The 22,628-nt window shown below is 41.2% G+C and overlaps 1 protein-coding gene across 2 annotated transcripts in view; it reads right to left on the reverse strand.

The window, feature by feature from the left end:
• Positions 1-13,429: 13,429 nt before the first annotated feature.
• The window catches only part of GNPTAB (N-acetylglucosamine-1-phosphate transferase subunits alpha and beta), an 82,343-nt gene continuing 73,144 nt past the window's right edge, over positions 13,430-22,628 (reverse strand). For both annotated transcript variants that reach the window (XM_059081901.2, XM_067009988.1), the window contains 3 exons: positions 20,066-20,233; positions 16,803-16,893; positions 13,430-14,841 (listed from right to left, as the gene is read on the reverse strand). In XM_059081901.2, the coding sequence (XP_058937884.1) occupies positions 14,764-14,841; positions 16,803-16,893; positions 20,066-20,233 (337 nt within the window). In that variant the 3' untranslated portion in view covers positions 13,430-14,763. The remainder of the gene's footprint in view (positions 14,842-16,802; positions 16,894-20,065; positions 20,234-22,628) is intronic.

The raw sequence follows: 22,628 nt of genomic DNA on the forward strand, positions 1-22,628 counted from the left end.
TCAATTAAATCTATCTGGTCTGTTGTGTCATTTAAAGCTTCTGTTTCCTTATTTATTTTCATTTTGGATGATATGTCCATTGGTGTAAGTGAGTTGTTAAAGTCCCCCACTATTATTGTGTTACTGTCGATTTCCTCTTTTAGAGCTGTTAGCAGTTGCCTTATGTATTGAGGTGCTCCTATGCGGGATGCATATATATTTATATTTGTTATATCTTCTTCTTGGATTGATCCCTTGATCATTATGTAGTGTCCTTCCTTGTCTGTGGTAACATTCTTTATTTTAAAGTCTATTTTATCTGATATGAGTATAGCTACTCCAGCTTTCTTTTGATTTCCATTTGCATGGAATATTTTTTTCCATCTCCTCACTTTCAGTCTGTATGTGTCCCTAGGTCTGAAGTTGGTCTCTTGTAGACAGCATATATATGGGTCTTGTTTTTGTATTCATTCAGCAAGCCTGTGTCTTTTGGTTGGAGCATTTAATCCTTTCACATTTAAGGTAATTATCGATATGTATGTTCCTATGACCATTTTCTTAGTTGTTTTGGGTTTGTTTTTGTAGGCCCTTTTCTTCTCTTGTGTTTCCCACTTAGAGAAGTTCCTTTAGCATTTGTTGGAGAGCTGGTTTGGTGGTGCTGAATTCTCTTAGCTTTTGCTTGTCTGTAAAGCTTTTGATTTCTCCATTGAATCTGAATGAGATCCTTGCCAGGTAGAGTAATCTTGGTTGTAGGTTCTTCCCTTTCATCAGTTTAAGTATATCATGCCACTCCCTTCTGGCTTGTAGAGGTTTTTTTTTTTTTTTTTTTTTTTTTTTTGCGGTACGCGGGCCTCTCACTGTTGTGGCCTCTCCCGTTGCGGAGCACAGGCTCCAGACGCACAGGCCCGGCGGCCATGGCTCACTGGCCCAGCCGCTCCGTGGCATGTGGGATCTTCCCGGACCGGGGCACAAACCCCCATCCCCTGCATCAGCAGGCGGACTCTCAACCACTGGGCCACCAGGGAAGCCCTGGCTTGTAGAGTTTCTGATGAGAAATCAGCTGTTAACCTTATGGTAGTTCCCTTGTATGTTATTTGTCACTTTTCCCTTGCTGCTTTCAATAATTTTTCTTGGTCTTTAATTTTTACCAATTTGATTACTATGTGTCTCGGTGTGTTTCTCCTTGAGTTTATCCTGTACGGGACTTGCTGTGCTTCCTGGACTTGGGTGGCTATTTCCTTTCCCATGTTAGGGGAGTTTTTGACTATAATCTCTTCAAATATTTTCTTGGGTCCTTTCTCTCTCTCTTCTCCTCCTGGGACCCCTCTAATGTTGTTGCATTTAATGTGTCCCAGAGGTCTCTTAGGCTGTCTTCATTTCTTTTCTTTTTTCTTTATTCTGGTATGCAGCAGTGAATTCCACCATTCTGTCTTCCAGGTCACTTATCCATTCTTCTGCCTCAGTTATTCTGCTATTGATTCCTTCTAGTGTAGTTTTCATTTCAGCTATTGTATTGTTCATCTTTGTTTGTTTGTTCTTTAATTCTTCTAGGTGTTTGTTAAACATTTCTTGCATCCTCTCAATATTTGCCTCCATTCTTTTTCCGAGGTCCTGGATCATCTTCATTATCATTATTCTGAATTCTTTTTCTGGAAGGTTGCCTATCTCCACTTCATTTAGTTGTTTTTCTGGGGTTTTATCTTGTTCCTTCATCTGGTATATAGCCCTCTGCCTTTTCATCTTGTCTGTCTCTCTGTGAATGTGGTTTTTGTTCCACAGGCTGCAGGATTGTAATTCTTCTTGCTTCTGCTGTCTGCCCTCTGGTGGATGAGGCTATCTAAGAGGCCTGTGTAAATTTCCTGATGGGAGGGATTGGTGGTGGGTAGAGCTGACTGTTGCTCTGGTGGGCAGAGCTCAATAAAATTTTAATCCACTTGACTGTCGATGGGTGGGGCTGGGTTCCCTCCCTGTTGGTTGTTTGGCCTGAGGCAACCCAACACTGGAGCCTACCTGGGCTCTTTGGTGGGGCTAATGACAGACTCTGGGAGGGCTTTCGCCAAGTACTTCCCAGAACTTCTGCTGCCAGTGTCCTTGTCCCCATGGTCAAACAGAGCCACCCCACAACCTCTGCAGGAGACCCTCCCACAATAGCAGGTAGGTCTGGTTCATTCTCCCCTAGGGTCACTGCTCCTTCCCCTGGGTCCCGATGCGCACACTACTTTGTGTGTGCCCTCCAAGAGTGGAGTCTCTGTTTCCCCGAGTCCTGTCGAAGTCCTGCAATCAATTCCCACTAGCCTTCAAAGTCTGATTCTCTAGGAATTCTTCCTCCCATTGCCAGACCCCCAGGTTGGGAAGCCTGACATGGGGCTCAGAACCTTCACTCCAGTGGGTGGACTTGTGTGGAATAAGTGTTCTCCAGTTTGTGAGTCACCCACCCACCAGTTATGGAATTTGATTTTGCTGTGATTGCACCCCTCCTACCATCTCATTGTGGCTTCTTCTTTGTCTTTGGTTGTGGGGTATCTTTTTTGGTGAGTTCCAGTGTCTTCCTGTCGATTATTTTGCAGCAGCTAGTTGTGATTGTGGTGCTCTCGCAAGAGGGAGTGAGAGCACATCCTTCTACTCCGCCATCTTGGTTCCTCAAAATGCAGCATTTTATGGATTTTCAAAGTTAGCTTTCCTGGGGTTGGCTAATAAAAACCATTGTACTTTCCATTAAAAATTTAACATGTGTCATTATAATTCTACCTAATATTTATTGTTCTTATTATTAAAGTATTCATTCTAAAACAATTTTTAGAAGGTAAATAATTTATGAAGAAATGAAATCACTCATAATCTCACTAGCAATAGACAGTACACAATTTTAAATTTGGGGTATTATTTCCTTTCTTCTGTACATAAATGTGTTTCCCCCAAAATAATGTAAAAGTATATTTTGACTTTTGTACCTGCCTTAGTTTACTACCAGTTCTGCAGTTTATTTGTCTGTTTTTAATTATATATTTTTACCTCTTTAAAATTTGGCGAAGGCTTCAGGATTTTATTGACTTTGATCAGACTTAAGAGACCGCCTAGTTCAAGTCTCAGGGCTAATTCTTAGAAGACCACATTGTTAGTACTCCTCCATATATATCATTTGCCCATTTATTCCCTCTAATTACCTGGATTCCTGACAAAATGTTTTCTTATTTTCTTTTTTTTTAAATTGTTGCACATTTTATCATTGAAGTATAGGTGATTTGTAATATTATATTAGTTTCAGGTGTACAGCATAGTGATTTGGTATTTTTGCAGATTATATTCCATTATAGTTTATTACAAGATAATGGGTATAATTACCTGTGCTATCCAGTATAGCCTTGTTGCTTATTTACTTTATATGTAGTAGTTTGTATCTGTTAATCTCATACCCCTAATTTGTCCCTCCCCACTTTCCTCTCCCATTTGGTAACCACAAGTTTGTCATCTGTACCTGTGAGTCTGTTTCTGTTTTGCATATACATTCATTTGTATTATTTTTTTAGATTCTACATATAAGTGATATCATATAGTATTTGTTTTTCTGTCTGACTTATTCTCTAGGTCCATCCACATTGTTGCAAGTGCCAGTATTTCATTTTTTTAAGCTGAGTAATATTCCATTATATACACACACACACACACACACACACACACACACACATACCACAACTTCTTTTTTCAGTTGTCTGTTGATGGGCACTTGGGTTGCTCCCATGTCTTGGCTATTGTAAATAGTGCTGCTATGAACATTTTGGTGCATATCTCTTTTTCAATTAGTGTTTTCATTTTTTCTGGATATATACCCAGGAGTAGAATTGCTGGATCATATGGTATTTCTATTTTTTAATATATTTTTTAGGCCACACTGTGTGGCATGAAGGATCTTAGTTCCCCAACCAGGGATCGAACCCATGCCCCCTGCATTGGGAGCATGGAGTTGTACCCACTGGACCGCCAGGGAAGTCCCTATTTGTAGATTTTTGAGGAACCTCCATATGGTTTTCCATAGGGTCTGCACCAATTTACATTCCTACCAACAGTATATGAGGGTTCCCTTTTCTCCAAATCCAATATTTGTTATTTGTAGACTTTTTGATAGCTATTCTGACAAGTATGAGGTGATATCTCATTGTGCTTCTGATATGCATTTCTCTAATAATTAGTGATTAGCATTTTTTCATGTGTCTGTTGGCAATCTGTGTGTTTTCTTTGGAAAAATGACTATTCATGTCTTCCCATTTTTTTTATTGGATTTTTTTTTATATTGAATTGTATGAACTGTGTATATTTTACATACTAACCCCTTGTCAGTCACATCATTTACAAATATTCTCTCCTATTCTGTAGGTTGTCTTTCAATTTGTCAATGGTTTCCTGTGCTGTGCAAAAGTTTAATTAAGTCCTATTTGTTTTTGCTTTCATTTCTTTTGTCTTAGGAAACTGATCTAAGAAAATACTGCTAAGATCTGTGTCAAAGAGTGTTCTGCCTGTGTTGTCTTCTTGGAGTTTTATGGTTTGAGGTCTGACATTTAGATCTTTAAACCATTTCAGTTTATTTTTGTATATGGTGTAAGAGAATGTTCTCATTGTTTTACATGTGACTGTCCAGTTTTCCCAGCACCCCTTGTTGAAGAGACTGTCTTTTCTGCATTGTATCAATATATTCTTGCCTCCTTTTTCGTAGATTAATTGATGGTAGGTGCATGGTTTTATTTCTGGGCTTTCTATTCTGTTGCATTGATCTATGTGTCTGTTTTTGTGCCAATACCATGCTGTTTTGATTACTGTAGCTTTGGAGTATAGTCTGAAGTCTGGGAAGGTTATACCTCCAACTTTGTTCTTTCTCAGGATTGCTTTGACAATTCAGGGTCTTTTGTGGTTATACATACAAATTTTAGGATTATTTGTTTTATTTCTTTGAAAAATGTCCTGGGTATTTTGATAGGGACTGCATTAAATCTGTAGATTGCTTTGGGTAGTATGGCCATGTTAGTAATATTGATCCGTCCAATCCAGGAGCATGAGATATCTCTCCATTTCTTTGAATCATCTTCAGTTTCCTTAATCAATGTTTTATAGTTTTCAGAGTATATGTATTTCACCTCCTTGGTTAAGTTTACTCCTAAGTATTTGTTTATGCAGTTTTAAATGGGATTTTTAAAAAACTTATATTTCATTATTAGTGTATAGAAATGAAGCAGTTACTGTATAGTAATCTTATATCCTACAACCTTGCTGAATTCATTTATCCTAATTGTTTTGGGGTGGAGACTTTAGGGTTCTCTATGAAAGTGTCATTTCATCTGCAAGTAGTGACAGTTTTACCTCTTCCCTTCCAATTTGGATACCTTTTATTTCTTGTCTGACTGCTGTGGCTAGGGCTTCCAATACTATGGTAAATAGAGGTGGTAAGAGGGGTATCCTTGTTTTGTCCCTGAATTTGGCAGGAAGGCTTTCAGCTTTTCATTCTTGGATATTATGTTGGCTATGGGTTTGTCGTAAATGGCCTTTATTATGTTATGTTGCCTCTATACTCACTTTGATGGGAGTTTTTATCATGAATTGATGTTGAATTTTGTCAAATGCTTTTAGAGATACATCTGAGATGATCATGTGATTTCTGTCTTTTGTTAATGTGGTGTATCACATTGATTTGCATATGTTGAACCATCCTTGTTACTCTGGAATAAATCCAACTTGATCATGGTAATGATCTTTTTATGTATTGGTTGGATTCAGTTTGCTAGTATTTTGTTCAGGATTTTTGCATCTATATTCAAAAGACATTGGCCTGTAATTTCCTTTTTCTATAGTATCTTTGGTTTTGGTATCAGGGTGATGGTGGCCTTGTAGAATAAATTTAGGAGTGTTCCCTCCTCAATTCCTTTGGAATAATTTGAGGATAGGTATTAGTTCTTTTTTGTATGTTTGGTAGAATTCCCCTGTGAAGCTGTCCAGTCCTGGACTTTTGTTTGCTGAGAGTTCTTTTTTTTTTTTCTTTTTTTTAACAGGTTAAATTTCACTTCTAGTGATTGGTCTGTTCAAATTATCTGATTCTTCTTGACTCAGTCTTGGCAAACTGTACATTTCTAGAAATTTGTCCATTTCTTCTAGGTTGTCCAATTTGTTGGCATATAACTGTTCATAGTATCATCTTATGATTTTTTTCCTCCGTTGTATGGGTTGTTATTTCTCCTCTTTCATTTCTTATTTTATTTGGGTCCTCTCTCTTCTTGGTGAACCTGGCTCATGTTTATCAGTTTTATTTATTTTTTCAAAAAAACAGATTTTGGTTTCATATTTTCTAATTGCTTTTTTATTCCTATTTTATTCCTTCTCTAATCTTTATTTCCTTCCTTCTGCTGACTTTGGGCTTTTTTTGTTCTTCTTTTTCTAATTATAGGTTGTTTGAGATTTTTCTTGCTTCTTGAGGAAGGCCTGTATCACTATGAACTTCCCTCTTAGTATACATATATAGCTTTTGCTATATCCCAGACTTTCATTTTCATTTGTATTGAGGTATTTTCTGATTTCCTCTTTGATTTCATTATCGACCCATTGGTGTTTTTAGTAGCATGTCATTTAGTTTTCACGTTTCCCCCCCCCTTTTTTTTTTTCTGTAATTGATTTCTACTTTCATCCCATTGTGATCCCAAAAAATGCTTGATATAATTTCTATGCTCTTTAATTTGTTGAGGCTTGTTTTGTGACCTATTATGTGATCTATCCTGTAGAACATTCCATGTGCGTTTGAAAAGAATGTGTATTCTGCTTTTTTTGGATGTAATGTTCTTGAGATATCAATTAAGTCCAACTGGTCTATTGTGTCATTTAAGATCTCTGTTGCCTTATTCATTTTCTGTCTGGATGACCTGTCCACTGATGTCAGTAGGGTGTTAAAGTCTCCTACTATTATTGTATTACTTTCAATTTCTCCCTTTATGTATGTTAGCATTTGCTTCATCTATTTAAGGTGCTCCTGTATTGGATGTCTATATGTTAACAAGTATAATATCCTCTTCTTGTATTGATCCCTTTATCAATAGGTAATGCTCTTTCTTTGTCTTTCATTATAGATTTTGTTTTAAAGTCTATTTTGTTTGATATGATTATTGCTACCCCCACTTTCTTGTCATTTCCGTTTGCATAAAATATCTTTTTACCATCCCCTCACTCTCAGTCTGTATGTCTTTTTGCCCTGAAGTGAGTCTCTCATAGGCAGCATATTGAAGGATCTTGTTTTTTTATCCAATTCTCCACCCTATGTCTTTTGATTGGATCATTTAGCTCATTGACCTTTAAAGTGATAATTGATAGGTATGTATTTATTGCCATTTTATTCCTTGTTTTCCAGTTGTTTTTGTAGTTCTTCTCTGTTCATTTCTTCTTTTTGTTTCTCCCATTGTGATCTGATGGTTTTCTTTTGTAGTATGCTTAAGTTCCTTTCTTCTCAGTTTTTGTGTATCTACTATAGGTTTTTGATTTGTGGTTACCATAGGGTTCATATATATTGACCCATAATTATATCTACTTTAAACTGATAATCATTTAAGTTCAAACGTATTCTAAAAGATCTACATTTAAATTTTTAACTTTTTAATTGAAGTATAGTTGATTTACAGTGTTAATTTCTGCTGTATAGCAAAGTGATTCAGATATATATATATGTATATATATATATATACACATTCTTTTAAAAATTCTTTTCCTCTATGGTTTATCACAGGATGTTGACTATAATTCCCTGTACTATACAGTAGGACCTTGTTGTTTATCCATTCTACATTAAATGGTTTGTATCCACTAACCCCAAACTCCCAATCCTTCCATCCCCAACACCCCCACCCCCTGCCTTGGCAACCACAAGTTTGTTCTCTGTGTCTGTGAGTCTGCTTCTGTTTCATCGATAGGTTCATTTGTGTCATATTTTAGATTTCACATATAAGTGATATCATATGGTATTTGTCTTTCTCTTTCTGACTTACTTAATATGATCATCTCTAAGTCCATAAAAGATCTACATTTTTTATTCCCCTCTACCATGTTTTGTTGTTCATGTCATATTTTATATCTTCATGCTTATCCCTTTACTCTTTATTGTAGTTATAGTTGCTTTTCAATTTAAAAAAAATTTTTAATCTATCCACTGGCTTATTTAAGTGATCTTCAATCCTTACTACACATTTGCCTTTCCTACTGGGATTTTTCCCTTTCACAGAAGACCCTTCAACACTTCTTTCGAGGTAGGTTTAACATTGCTGATTTCTTTATTTTTGCTTATCTGAGAGATTCTTTCTCTCTCCTTCTATCCTAAAAGATAATCTTGTTGGGTAGAGTATCCTAGGTTGCAGGTTTTTCCCTTTTAGGACTTTGAATATATCATGTCACTCCCTTCTGGCCTTCAGTTTCTGCAGAGAAATCAGCTGATAACCTTATGGGGATTCCCTTGTATATGACTCTTTTCTTTTTTTTCTTTTTTTTTTTTTTTTGGCAGTACGCGGGCTTCTCACTGTTGTGGCCTCTCCTGTTGCAGAGCACAGGCTCCAGACACACAGGCTCAGCAGCCATGGCTCGTGGGCCTAGCCATTCCGCGGCATGTGGGATCTTCCCGGACTGGGGCACAAACCCGCATCCCCTGCATCAGCAGGCGGGCTCTCAACCACTGCGCCACCAGGGAAGCCCCTATATGACTCTTTTCTTTTTCTCTTGATGCCTTTAGAATTCTCTGACTTTCACCATTTTAATTATGATATGTCTTGGTGTGGGTCTGTTTGGGTTCATCTTCTTGGGGACTTTCTCTGCTTTCTGTACCTGGATATCTGTTTCCTTCTTTAGGTTTGGGAATTTTTCAGCCATAATTTCTTCAAATACATTTTCAATTCTCCTCTCTCTCTCTTCTCCTTCTGGAACCCCTATAATGTGAAAGTTGGCATGTTTTATACTATCCCATAGATCTTGTATGTTGCTTTCATTGTTTTTGTTTGTTTTGTCTCTCTGTCTGCTCTTCTGATTGGGTGATTTCCATTATTCAGTCTTCCAGATCACTTATGTGTTCTGTGTCAGTTGTCTGTTCACTGCTTCTGGGCTGCTTTTTATATCAGAAATTGAATTATCTATTTTTTTTATTAAGTCCTAAGTTTCTAGTTCCTTGTTAAAATGATCTGTGCTTAGATTGATTCTCTTAATTTAGTTAGCATTTTTATTACCAATTTCTTGAATTCATTGTCTGGTAGACTGATTATCTCTGTTACATTATTTTTTCAGGGGTTTTCTCTTGCTCTTTCAATTGAGAGTTCTCCTCTGCCTTTTCATTTTACTTAACTTTCTCTGTCTCTATGAATTTAGGTTTAACAGTTATCTGCTGTCATAAAGGGGTGTTTTTATGTAGGAGCATCCCTGTGTAGACTGCATGTGCCCAATGTCTTTGATGGGAGGGCTGGATTTGATGTGGATGTCAGCCACATCTTTCCTCAGGGTGTGCTGTCCACTACCACTTTGATAGGGGGTGTGGCTGGTGTTGCTAGAGCCAGAGTCTGCACAGGGTGTGAGGTGGACTTCCTCTCTGCTCGGTGGCAGGCGCAGGGCCTGCTCCCAAGTGGCTGGAGTGGATGCCCTGAGGGTCAAGCTTGAGCTGGCTCTGCTCCCTTTGTGGGTTTTTTTCCTTCTCCCTGCATCGGGGCCTTTGCCCCAAGGAGGGTAGTGTGTAAGTAAGTGGGGCTCATGTACTTACAGAGGCTCCACGCACTGCCTACACAGGTGTCTGCAGCTCCACTCAGACGTAGCCTAAGGATGCATCTTTTCCCTTGTGGTTGTCCCACATCTAGTGCAATGTTGTGGTGTGGAATGGGCAGGGCTCAGGCGTTTGCTTGGCTGGGGCTCATGGCATTCTGGTTGTGGGCACTGAAGCAGCTGGGCTGCTGTCAGAAGTCTGGGCTGCTTCTGTGACACTGTCTGAGTAAATGCCAGTGGCCTCTGCCACCCTACCTGGATCATACCCCAGGCCTCCCAGCCACTTCTGCATCCTAAATCAGGTCTTTCCCCAGGACCTGGCTGCCCTAGATCCAGTACCAAGCTGGGGTGTGGAGTGAGGGGAGTGGGGTGTTCATTCAGCTCAAATGGGGAGTGAAGTAAGTCAGCAGCCACTAGGGCAGACCTCTCTCCTCTGTGTCTGGGGATGAGCCAGCACCCGTGTACTTCTCACGAGTGGGGTCTAGGCTTCTCTCCTCTGCATGGGTGGCCCAGTCTGTGGCTCAAGCCACTCACTCCTCAGGTCAAGTCTCTACCCTCACGATTTCCCCTCCCCTCCCCTGGGAGTCCCCTCTCAGGGGCACAGGTCTTGAGCCAATGCTGTTTTGTTTTGTTTTTGTTTTTTTGACTGTGCTGTGCAGCTTGTGAGATCCTAGTTCCCTGACCAGGGATTGAACCCGGGCCCTTGGCAGTGAAAGCATGGAGTCCTAACCACTGGACCACCAGGGAATTCTGGGGTTTTTTGTTTTGTTCTGTTTTGTTTCCGAGCCGATGTTTTTCTTCCTATCCTACCCAACCACGTGGGAATCCTTCTTGCAGCCTTGATGTACAGGAATTATTCTGCAAGTTTCCAGTTAGTTTTCCATGAGAACTGGCCCACATGTAGATTCATTTTTGATGCGTTTGTGGGGGGAGGTGAGCTCCACATCTTCTTACTCCATCTCGATACCCCTCCCTCTCATTTTCCTTAGTCAGCAGTGCTGTAGAATCTTGTCAAGGTCGTTTGAAAGCTTAAATATTATATCTCTTATTTCCTTAGTCATAGTCTCAAAGGACTCAAGGTGACAGAGCCAGTCTTTTAGAAAATTCTCAGTAGAGCAACTATTGGTGATGGATCTGGAGGTATGAGCAGGAGTTTAACAGATAAGGAGAACACAGGCCAAGCAATAAGAACAGCATTTGGAAGGGAACAGAGGCACAAAAATGCAGAGCATGTTTGGAAAAATGTGGTGTGGCTGGCACAGTGTGTGGCCAGGGCACGACTGGCAAGGGAGGAAAAGCAGAAGATCAGAGAGAGAACTTGGGACTGATTGTGAACCACTTCTGGAGCACTTATGGGACAGGTACTGTACTGATGCTCGCCATACATTTCTTTGAATCCTTTCAATAAGGAAAGAAATGATAAGGTTCCCTGTATTCTGATCAACAGATTTGATTTTTCCAGTTGCACATATGGCAGCTTGCCTTCAACCTGAGTAATTAATCCAGAAACTTGGATGATGCCCATGTGTACCCAGTCTTTGTTCTATGAAGCTGGAGTGGTGTTTTTATCAGCCCAGCACCCCTTCCCTTCTTCTTTTGGTAAAAAGTCTCCATCCGCTGGCCACAGAAATGGGGACAGAACCTCGACTGAGCCAATCATACCAACTCATCTCCACCAAGGTTTTCAGTATTAGAGCCAGAGAGGAAGCTTCCTGCCTCTCTGCAGAATGTGAGCCAGGAACTGCCACAACCCCACCACGGAGAGAAAGCTGTCATGCACAGAGGGGCAAGGATGGGCAGTGCTGAGCCACAGTCCTGGCAGAGTGTCTCCTGTACCCCCCTTTCTTTTTTCTTAAGCAAGTGTTAGATTTGTGCATTTAGCACCTAAAATGTGCTCAGTAACATGCAGACAGCTGTTATCACGGCAAGTGGGGAGGAGGAGCAATTAGACTGACAAGAAGCCCCTCCCCTCCCTTTCCCCTGTCTCCAGGAAGTCTAGGATTTACTTTAAAATATATCAACAAAGAAACATAATACAGCAAACAAATGTGGCAAAATGTTGATAAACTATTGATGGATGGGAAGTTGCTATGTTAGACTCTGAATTTTTTCTTAATCTCCATGCACCTTGCTTTCTTTAAAAAAAGATTAACATGCAGTTTCCCTTTTTGGTCCTCCTGATGTGATTTGCACTGACTTCAAGTGTTGGGCCAACCTGCAATCCTGGAATGGGCCCAGCCTGATCATAAAGTGTTGCTCCTTTGGAGAATGAACTCATCTGGCTTGCTGGTGTTTCGTTTGGGATTCCCATGAGGTAGATTGGCCTGTGGTTTTTCCTTTCTTGTGGCAACTGAACCAGGCTTTGGTGTGGGGCTGTGTTGACCTTGATGGAAAAATTAGACAATGTTTTCCTTCTCTTTTCCACACTCTGGAAGAATTTGAGGGCATTAGTGCTGTTCCTTCCTTAAATGTTCTGACCTGAGCTGCAGTCACATTTGACTTTTAAACCCTTGATCACTATTTGTATGCTTTTTGGTGTATGTAGAAACAGTTTTAAAAGTAAACAATTTAAGAAAAAGTAAGCAAAAAATATTTTAAATTAGAAAATGTGTCACTTTCTTAGCTAAGGGCAATGTAATAATTTCACCCTAAAGATTACACTGGAAACCTCACCCCTGACCTGGATAATAATCCTTTACATACTTTCCTCAATATCATCCTCACCACTGACATTTATCAGGCAGGAGTATTTGCCAGGCACTCTGCTGGGTATGTTGCATATGTCATTTCTTCCATCCTCACCAGAAGCCTATGAGGTAGGCAGACACCAGTATTGCCTCCTACGTTTTAGAAGAGAAAGCTGAATCTCGGCAATCAATGTCTAGGAGCGAGGACTCGAACCCCGTAAGTCGGACCGCAGAGAGTGTGCTTTTCACCCGCACATGCCACTGTGTCCTGGGGAGGCGGCATGGCCTGGAGGGGACTAGAGAAAGAGACAAGCTGGGCTCCAGCCCACCTCTGCTCCCAACTGGCAGTGAGACCTTGGACAAGTCACGTAATCTTCCTGGCCCTAGTGTCATCGATGATAACATGCAAGATGTGGGGCTTTGAAACTCTGCCTGTGAAGCCTGGGAGTTTTGGAGACACTGCCTTGGGGTCAGGTAGGAGGAGCAGCTTTCCCTCTTCTGTGTTACATGCTGGTCTTCCAGAGGATTTCATGTGGACTATTGGTTCTGAGGCTTTAAAATTCTTGAAGACCATTTGATGCCTCATCAACTTCTGAGGTTCTTTTGTTCTAACGATTCTACTGAATCATTAGATAAATGATTCTATGAATATTCTGTTATCCATCTCATTATCTGTTAGGCTCTGAATAAGGTGTGGATTATATTCACCTGACCAGAAATCTCCATCACACCCAAATATTCATTTCTCTAACTTTTCTAGAATTCTTCACGTTAAGAATGATACCCAGATAACCCCTAAATTTTTACCACATAAATCCCATTTAGAACTTATGTTCCCCCATGTAATGACATTCTCCAGGTTGTAATACTACCACCTTCTCCTTACGCTACTTTCCACTTACTTTCAGTTGTGTTAAGGACAGATCCTGACATGCCAGATAAGCACTCAAACGATTTCTGAATCTGGATAATGAACTCACTCCTCAAAGATTAACAATCAAAGCAGCAGATGAAATTTAAGTTTTTTATGAGACTTCAATTTTTGAAATACATAACTCTTACAGCACACACAGTTATTTACAAGTTCTTTTTACAAAATATGTATGCCAATTTGAAAGAATACTGTTAAGATCATGATCTAAAATACCTGTCAGAGTTCAAAAAGGACATAAAATCCACAGTACAATGACATAAATAAAACATGGCTGAACATCAGGGCTTACCCACACATAAAAATACTAATTCTCTATCCCAGTGGTCAGTAAACCATGGCCTATGGCCCAAATCCAGCTGGTGGCGTGTTTTTGTACAGCTGCGAGTTAGACATGGTTTTGACACTTTTAAAGGCTTGTTAAAAACAAAAGCTAAACTAAACAAAGAATATGCAACATAGACACATGTGGCCTGCAAATATTTACCATGTGGCTTTTTGCAGAAAAAGTGTCCTGACCCTTCATTACGTGGAACTGATTGAGAGCCAGCTACTGGAATATACTGATGAGTATTAAAGAAGATACCACTGTTATGGGCCACTACCATCAGCACTACTCATTTCTCAAATGAGGCACTTCTCTTTGGATATGTACATCTTCAAAACATAATTACATCTGGCAAGTAGCTCAGCTACTTGACTCGAGCCCTTTGTAATCAGGCCTCCACATGAAATCACAGTATTCTTAGGGGCTGAAGAAAACAAGCACAAAGTATCAGATGTCAGTCACTGAGCTCATAAATAATGGTAAGTGGGTTGTTTTAAATGTTAATAAAATCCATAATTTAGATATTGCCAATAGGACATGATATTGCTGCATTAAATAACATCTATAAAAACATGTTTACACATCCCAATTCATTGTTTTCAAAAGCAAGGATAACTTAGTTAACTTAGTACCTACTTACTTTAAAAATGAGAAATGGAAAAAAGAAACAAACAAAAAAACCCCCAAATGTAAAACCACAGCAAAAAGCTTTGGAATGCAAAAGACTGGGGACTCTTAGCAATAGCGCTCAAGCTGGCTTGGGCTTCTCTTATTAGTTAGCTGCACAGTTCCCATAGCAACCATTGCTGTCTCTCATCAGTGAGGCTTTTCATTAAAAGAAAGACCGGTCCATGAGCAGGTGCTTTAAAAGTAAAACCAGAGCTGCTCAACACACAAATTTTCCGTGTGTTGGTTAAGCAATTCCTGGTCAGCGGGCTGTATTCATTCCAGAGAACAAGTATTATACTAGACGTTATTCCTTCTTCAGGCCAGGCTGGCTAAGCATTACATCACGAAGACATCTCTGATGTCGAGTTTTAAAATGCTCAGTGAATGCTGAGGTAGATTTTTCAGATGAAGATCTTTTATACCTTGATTCGATCAGGACTAGCTTCTTTGTGTATCCTCCTTCTGGGAAATATCTTCCGCTTAAGTGCAATTAACTAAAGGATAAAAGACAAAATAAATTTTAATTCTCCAGGTTGACAAACTTTACCTTTCTTTCTGAAGGTCCTAGGACCTTAATCTTTTCCACAGTCCTATACAGAAAAAACAGACAGCAAACAAGTCTCCGTCATTCCTCCCCTCAAAACGAAACCAACCACTGATTTTTGTCTGGCTTTGTAGGGTTAAAGTTACTTTGGTCCAAGTTTCGTTTTTTTAAGACCTATAAAAACTACAGATATTACATAGCAGTTACCACGTATATTTATTTTCACAATGTCTGTCAAGTCTTTCTACGGAAGGAAACGGACTCTTCAGCCATTAAGATATTGTCTCTGGGTTTGAAAATGACTACACGTATAAGTTGGAATTTTAATGTTTTTTTAAGAATTCTATCACCACTTAGTAACCATAGCAATAATCATTGGGCATTGCCTGTATTTTCAAGTTCATGAATGGGTTGAAATACAAAAGTTCATTTATAACTTAGTAGCTTAGAACTTGGATAAATACTTCTAATAGAAACAGTTTATCCATGATAGTCTGAAATAGAAAACCTGACCACCTTTATAAGAAAGTTTCAATGAGAAAAATGTGTTCTTTACAGTTTCAGTTTCTATCTTGAGGTGAGAGCAGAACTTTGCCCAAGCATGGACCCCCCCGGCCTGGATGACGAGCTGGGGTTCTGGGGCAGAGGAGAGGCAGCCCTGGCTCGTTTGTGAGTCTGCAGAAGGTCAGGAATTTGATTCAGGCAGGTGAAGAGCAGGGTGTCAGGGAGGAGAGGGGATTTACTCTCCCCCTCCTCCTGCCTCTCTGGTCCCCTGTTCTCTGCAGGTATAAACGACAGGGAAGAAAGACCCTCCGGTTCCTTCCGCGGCCGCCAGCTGCTCCTTTCAGCCAGTGTCCCTCTCCTCCCCCATCACAGGCCAGCACACAGCGGACTCACACGTTCCTCGCTGGACCTCTGTTCTAAAAGCAGGTACAATCTGTTTCAGATTTTTTTTCTAAGATTTTTACTTGCGAGGAACAATGGCAACAAGATCAAGAGGAAGGTTTCTGTTCCGTGGGAAGTGGGTGAAGGTTAAATTGCAGTCCTGCTCCCGAGTCAGACCTTTATTTCCTGAGTTTCCTAACAGCTGCAGCACGAAGCCCAGGGCTATTTACCCTAAAGTTCTCAGTTCTCAGGCCCCCGCCTGCCCCCCGCCGCAGCCGCCTCCTCATTGTAAGTAAACTGGGCGCAAGCTTCCCATCCTGACAGCCAGCAAAGCTCCACTTGAGAGTCACCTGGAATGGGGCTGAGGCAGGTTCGCAGGCCCGGCACAAGTCAGCCCAGACACCCGTCCCTTCCTTCCGAATCCTTTCTTTTCAGAGCATTTCACACCTGCCGTGGCCTAATGAGGATTCTCTTATCCCTTCCTTTTGACCAAATCTCCCTCTAACTTCTGGGAGGTGGCTGTGTGTGCACCTGTGTGGGGATGAACTCCCAGCAGCTCAAAGGAAATGGAAGGAAGTGGGAGACTGGGCCATGTGCCCAAGCCAGGCACCATCCGCAGAACAGAGGGAGGCCTGAAGATAAGACACTGTGGCCACTGGTTTGGAAAGATTAAAAGAAAGAGAATTGGAGACCCACAGAAAATTAGTATCAGATGCAGATTCGAGGTGGTTTTTTTGGTTTAAATAGTTCGACTCGCAGACTTCAGGCTAAAACTGAAAAGCTCTATTTATTGAGCTCCAGGTACAAAGAATACTGGTTATAGATTTAGAAGATAAATGGGAAAAAAAAGGCGATTATGACTGTTGCCTGAATATTATGAAATATTTAACATGAGTCAGCCAACAGGAGTAAGCCAACAGGAGAAAGACATTTTCTTATGAATTTATATCATTTTCTTTAAAAACAAATCAGATTAATATACCAAGAAATACTGTTTGACATCCACATAAAATATATAAAACTTACCTGTTCAGCAAAAAATGAGAATACAGTAAACATAATCAATGTTGCTAGCACACAATGAGTCCAAAACTTCAGTTTGTCTCGATACACCCTCCTGTTCAGAGAGAAAAGGAAAATATGTAGTTCTGTGTAGGGTTTATAACTATCATTACTTAGTAAAACTAAGTAAAACTATATACTATTTACGAGTTTAGCAAACTATACTAGTTTAGCAAAACAATGTTGTGAAACACAGAAACAATGTCTGGAGGCAATTCTAAAATGTTAACATAATTATACATTTCCCACCTGAGTTCAGATTTTTCATTGTTATAGTAAATATTTGAATTAGTAAAGGTTACCCAGGCAGCAGAGAGGACTTCAAAAGAAAATTAGAATTTTTAACACATTAAACAAAATCCCCTCTTCCATTCATTTGTATTCGCTCAGTCCCCCAACCAGCACCTCCTGTGGATACAGCAAGGTGACAAGGAGAAGTCCCTGCTCTAAAGTATCTGCAAACCTGGGGAGGTGCTGACGTGCAGACAACTAGCCATCACACAGGTGGACAGAAATATCTATTATTAAAAAGCAGAGTCTTGTGGAAAGAGGCATTCTGAGGGTGGAGTCAACTGGACTAGGAGATAGGATAGGATATTGGGGATAAACAACAGTTTCATCACCTGTAATTTGGAAACAATAATTTGTTATGAAGATTAAATAAATGCTTAACATAAGGCTTAGAAGATATGCTAACAACTGGCAGGTTCAGGCCTCTGTGCTGAGTTCCATTCCAAGCTTACTCACACCTGCCTGGTAGCGGGTGTCTCTACTCTGAGTCACATATTCCAAATGGTACCCTGCCCTGCACCGTTCTTCCTCCCGTGTTTCCTATGTTAAGAGGATCAAAAACCAGCTCAGTGAGTTCTAATGTCTACAGTATCATTCAGAATCTATGTGTACTCTGAAGAGCTGAGAAGCCACAGGCTGTGACACAGCTAATGAGTTGCCCCAGTGACCAGAGAACCCTGTAACAGGAGCTGAGCTCCCCTCAGCCAGCCATGCACTGAGCACCTACTATGCACCAGGGATGCAAGTGGACTCGGACAGGGAGAGCCCGTCTCCGCCCTGACGAGGGCTCACAGGCTGCAAGGAGCGACAAGCACACCACATGGACTGCTCTAAGTGCAGAAGCTGCTATTCCCGAGAAAGGGACAGGAGGAAAGCCACTGCAGGAAACCGGGGGAAGATGACGGGGACTCAGGGGTGCAGGATCACGGAAGGAAAGAGAAGGAAAAAGTTTCTATCGCGTTGGCCGAAAAGCTCGTTCAGGTTTTCTTCCGTAACGTGGAAAAACCAGAAGGAACTTTTTGGCCAACCCAACAGAAAGCAGGGTGGCGTTGGTGGGTCAGCAGCGAGAGAGGACACAGCAGCGGGGCGGGCTGAGGAAAAGGAAGCCCCCCGATCAGGGAACTGCCAAGAGCAACCTGCACCTGATTCACCTCATCTGTACAACACAGAAATCAAAGCCCTCTTAAACCCACTCCTTTCTTATTCAGTAGGGCCCTTGAAGGTGACCTTGAAGGTGAATTTAGTCACGAACTGGATTTGTGGGGATTGACAGCTGGAACCGTCCAGAGATCTTTTTCCTCTAAGCTAAAGCAAAGTGAAAATGGTGGGAAGCCGTTCCTTGCCATTGCTAGAAGACAAGTTATTTAGTAACAACTTCTCCTTATGAAAATAAAAATATGTACATAGTAGCAACACACATGCGAATTGTCTCACCCGACTGCAAGACACCAAAGAGCTCTAGCTGCCAAGGTCTGCTAATTTCTTCTCTCAAATCTCTGCCAGTTGTATCTACTGCTTTCTCTTAATTCCCTGGGCCATGTCCTTGGTTCACACCACGACCATCTGTTTCCAGGACAACTGAAATGCTTACTGCTTGTCTCTCTGCCTCAAGTTCCCAGACGACACTGCCTTACTCCAGACGCCGCCGCCTTACTCCAGACGCCGTCCTCACCAGTCCGACCCCGCAACCACTGTTAGTTATCTTTCCAAATCGTGAATACTGATGAGACAGACACCTAAAAAAGTCTCTCCTGGGAACCCCTATTCTCTAAAGAAAGATGTCTAATTCGGATACGGCCCTTCACAATTTCTCCTTTCTCTCTCCACAGCACTGTCTTCTGTAGCTCGGTGTCTTTGCAGGTACAAAGGAACTCTACCGGAACGCTTCCTACCTGGAAAAGTCCTTTTCATAATTCAAAACCAAGTCCAAATGTCACCGTCCTGTCATGGAACTAGCTGCTCCCTCCTCTGTACTCTGAGAGCGCTGAAGCCTATCGTCCTCCGTGCCGCGGCTGGTTAGCTGGCTTCCGGTGCAGGCCGGCACCCTGTCCCGGTGTCCCTTCCGTCTTGCACAGGCAACACCGCATCTAACCGGCCTCGCTTCACTGCACTCCACAGCCCCGTGTCAAGCAAGTCTATCGGCACCATTTTCCCAACAGCATTTGCTCACTTCGCATTTCTGTATCACACCTTCCTAACTCTTGCAATATTTCAAATTTCATTATTATGTTTGTCACGGTGATCTATGATCAGTGACCTTTGATATTACTACAACTTACTGAAGGCTCAGATGACGGTTAGCATTTTTAGCAAGTATTTTTTAATTGAGGAATGCACTTTTTTTAGATATAATGCTATTATTGCACACTTAATAGACTACAACGTAGTCTGAACATAACTTTTATATGAACTGGGAAAGGCAGTGGTCTGGAACCGAACCCACAATATCTCTGAGGTTTGCCCCTATTCCTAGTACCTGGCATGGCAGGCAGGCAAGGGGTCAAAAATTTCCCTCAATTGAAAGACAATTATCTTTCTAATTAAGTGTTGGTAGTAAATGGTAGTAAAAAATCAAAGAAGGAAACATTCTAAAGCAGCTTTGGAAAACAGTGGAACGAACATGTGAAGAAGGCTCAGGAATCAGGCTGGACTTGCCACTTGTCAGCTACTCCACCTTGAGCAAATCACTCACTGCTGTTACTGTGCTCTCACCTGTAACGTGGCAACCAGAGTAGCGCCTTTCATTGTAAAGGTAAATATACTGCCCAGCAGGTACTCAAGAAACAGGGCAGCCACTTTGATGACAGCGATGACGAATAATGAGCTCAATAAAAACTATATGTGTATTTTACAAAGAAAGCAATAACACAGTAAAGAAATTTCATCACTCTAAAAAAAAATACACATATGTGTGTATGTGAAACAGGAAAACTTACCATTCCTGCAGCTCGTGCATATGAAGGAAACGGTTTCGATACTCCCTTGGCAGCTCAAACTGGGATGGGATGGGGAACACGGATTCGTAGAAGTCCCTGAGAACAGCCTTCACTGTCGGGGCATCTTTATGATTGTGGTCAATGTTGTCATTCAGGCAAACGAACTTCCTGGAAACAAGAGAGACCCAGGGTTCTTACTGGTTATCATAAGGATGCTCCTTACCTAACAAAAGAACTGGGGATTCCAAATATATTTTAAATGGATTTATGTCCCAAGCTGTTGCATTTACTGATACGATTCTCTAGGGGAATAATGTTCTGTAAAATTTTTCTTTACATATTCCTCTCCTATAGAAACAAAAAAAACTGGGGACGATAATTCTGAATGTGCCTTCTAGCTATGGGAGTAAATTATTTTAATTTCTATTTGGCATGTCCCTGACTGAAGCATTCTGTTAGCATCCAGGGAAAAACTACTAAATGCCTACAACTGAGTTTTCTGAACTGATACGGTTACATTACTAAGAACAGTCCTGTAGATCACTGCGATAGAGATGGTTCCTTATAGCTATAGATTTTATGAGACTGATGACGACTTCTTAACATGTCTCCAACCAGGCTGTAAGATGCTAGAGTTCCAGCAAAAAGTAGGTTACAGTGGTGCTTCCATACTTGTTTCAGGTTCCCTTCCTGGCAAAAGTCACTAAACTGAGGGCCCATTAAAACAGTAGGTAGGGATACCACCACTTTTTTTTTTTTTTTTGTGGTACGCAGGCCTCTCACTGCTGTGGCCTCTCCCATTGTGGGGCACAGGCTCTGGCTACGTAGGCTCAGCGGCCATGGCTCACGGGCCCAGCCGCTCCGTGGCACGTGGGATCTTGCCAGACCGGGGCACGAACCCGTGTCCCCCGCATCAGCAGGCGGACTCTCAACCACTGTGCCACCAGCGAAGCTCAAGGATAACACACTTTTGAAGTACATTTAATTTTAAATTTTTCTTTTTTTTTTTTCCATTTTATCAAGTCTAATAAAGCCCTCAGATCCTACTACCAACTTACAGGAAATACAGGGGACAGAGGAACACATTAAACAACTGGGAGACAATCAGAAAAGTCCAAAGTTCAGGAAATCTACAGAATATATAATCTGATTTCTTAATATACACATGCAAACATTTATATGATTTTTAAAGAGATGGGGAACCTATGGACTTAACTGCAATGAATTAACTTGATATCATTTCAAACCAACAAAGTTAAAAACATAAATGCTTATAAAAGACAATGGAGGAAAAAAGTCTCTGCTTATTGAAGATGAGTGATGAGTAAGTGAAAATTCATTATCCTATCTCTTCTCTAAAGTTGGGGAAGTTTAAATTAAAGGATATTAAATAGTTATGTCAACCAAATACAATGCATGAGGCTTGACTGTTTCCTAGATTACAAACAAACAACAGCTGTAAAGGGCATCTGGATGCAACTGGTGAAGTTTGAATATAGACCATCCATTAGATGGTATTATTTTAGTCAGTACTAAGGTTCTTGGATATGTGTCAGTGGTCCTGTGGTATAAAGGAGAATGACTCTGTTTAGAAGATGTGCTAAACACTACTGAGCCTGTGCTCTAGAGCCCGTGAGCCACAACTACTGAGCCTGTGCCGCAACTACTGAAGCCCGTGCGCCTAGAGCCCGTGCTCCGCAACTACTGAGCCCATGCGCCACAACTACTGAAGCCCGCGCGCTCTTGGGCCCACGTACCGCAACTACTGAAGTCCACACGCCTAGAGCCCGTGCTCCGCAACAAGAGAAGTCACCGCAATGAGAAGCCCGCTCGCTGCAACAAAGACCCAATGCAGCCAAAAGAAGAAGCAGACGTGCTAAAATAATGAGGGGTAAAGGGTCTGGATGCTTGCAACTAATTTTCAAAGGTTTAGCAAACAACAAAAACCAAAACCAAACCTGTGTGTTTTTGTGTTCATACAGAGAGATGAAGAGAGAGAGCAGACAGACATGACAAAATGCTGAAAATTTAAAAGTCTGAGCTAAGGGTTTATTGTACTATTTTTTTCAGTTTTTCTGTATCTTCAGAATTTTTCAGTTAAGTTGGGAAAAGTTAAAGAAGAAAGTATGTGTATGAGACAGAGTATGTGTAGACACAGGGTAACTAAAGCAGACCTTGCTGGGTGCCCAGCAAACACTCCCTCTCCCTCCTATGAGAACCTGCATTTTGCTCCGTATTTCTCCCCCTTGAGCTGACTCAAAGGTAGGCAACCGCACCCCAACCCAGAGTCAGCTTCTGACTAGTGTAAGTGAATCCCTCCCCCTTCAGGGCGACTGGTATAGAAATGGGGGAGGGAACAACACACGACACACAGGAAGGGACAGTCCCCTATAGCCTCAGAACATGGCTATGGCTGCAGGGACATTGGAACTGCTGCAGCTGCCCCATCTCCAGCCTGAGGATGAAGCCAACACAAACAGGAAGGGAAAAGGGCAGCGCAGCAGAGCCCAGATACTGCCTATCCGAGATTCCCTGTTATGGCGATAAAACTGTCCTTAAAGTG

This window comes from Kogia breviceps, chromosome 12 (genome assembly GCF_026419965.1).
Source record: "Kogia breviceps isolate mKogBre1 chromosome 12, mKogBre1 haplotype 1, whole genome shotgun sequence".
In the NCBI taxonomy this organism is placed as follows: domain Eukaryota; kingdom Metazoa; phylum Chordata; class Mammalia; order Artiodactyla; family Physeteridae; genus Kogia; species Kogia breviceps.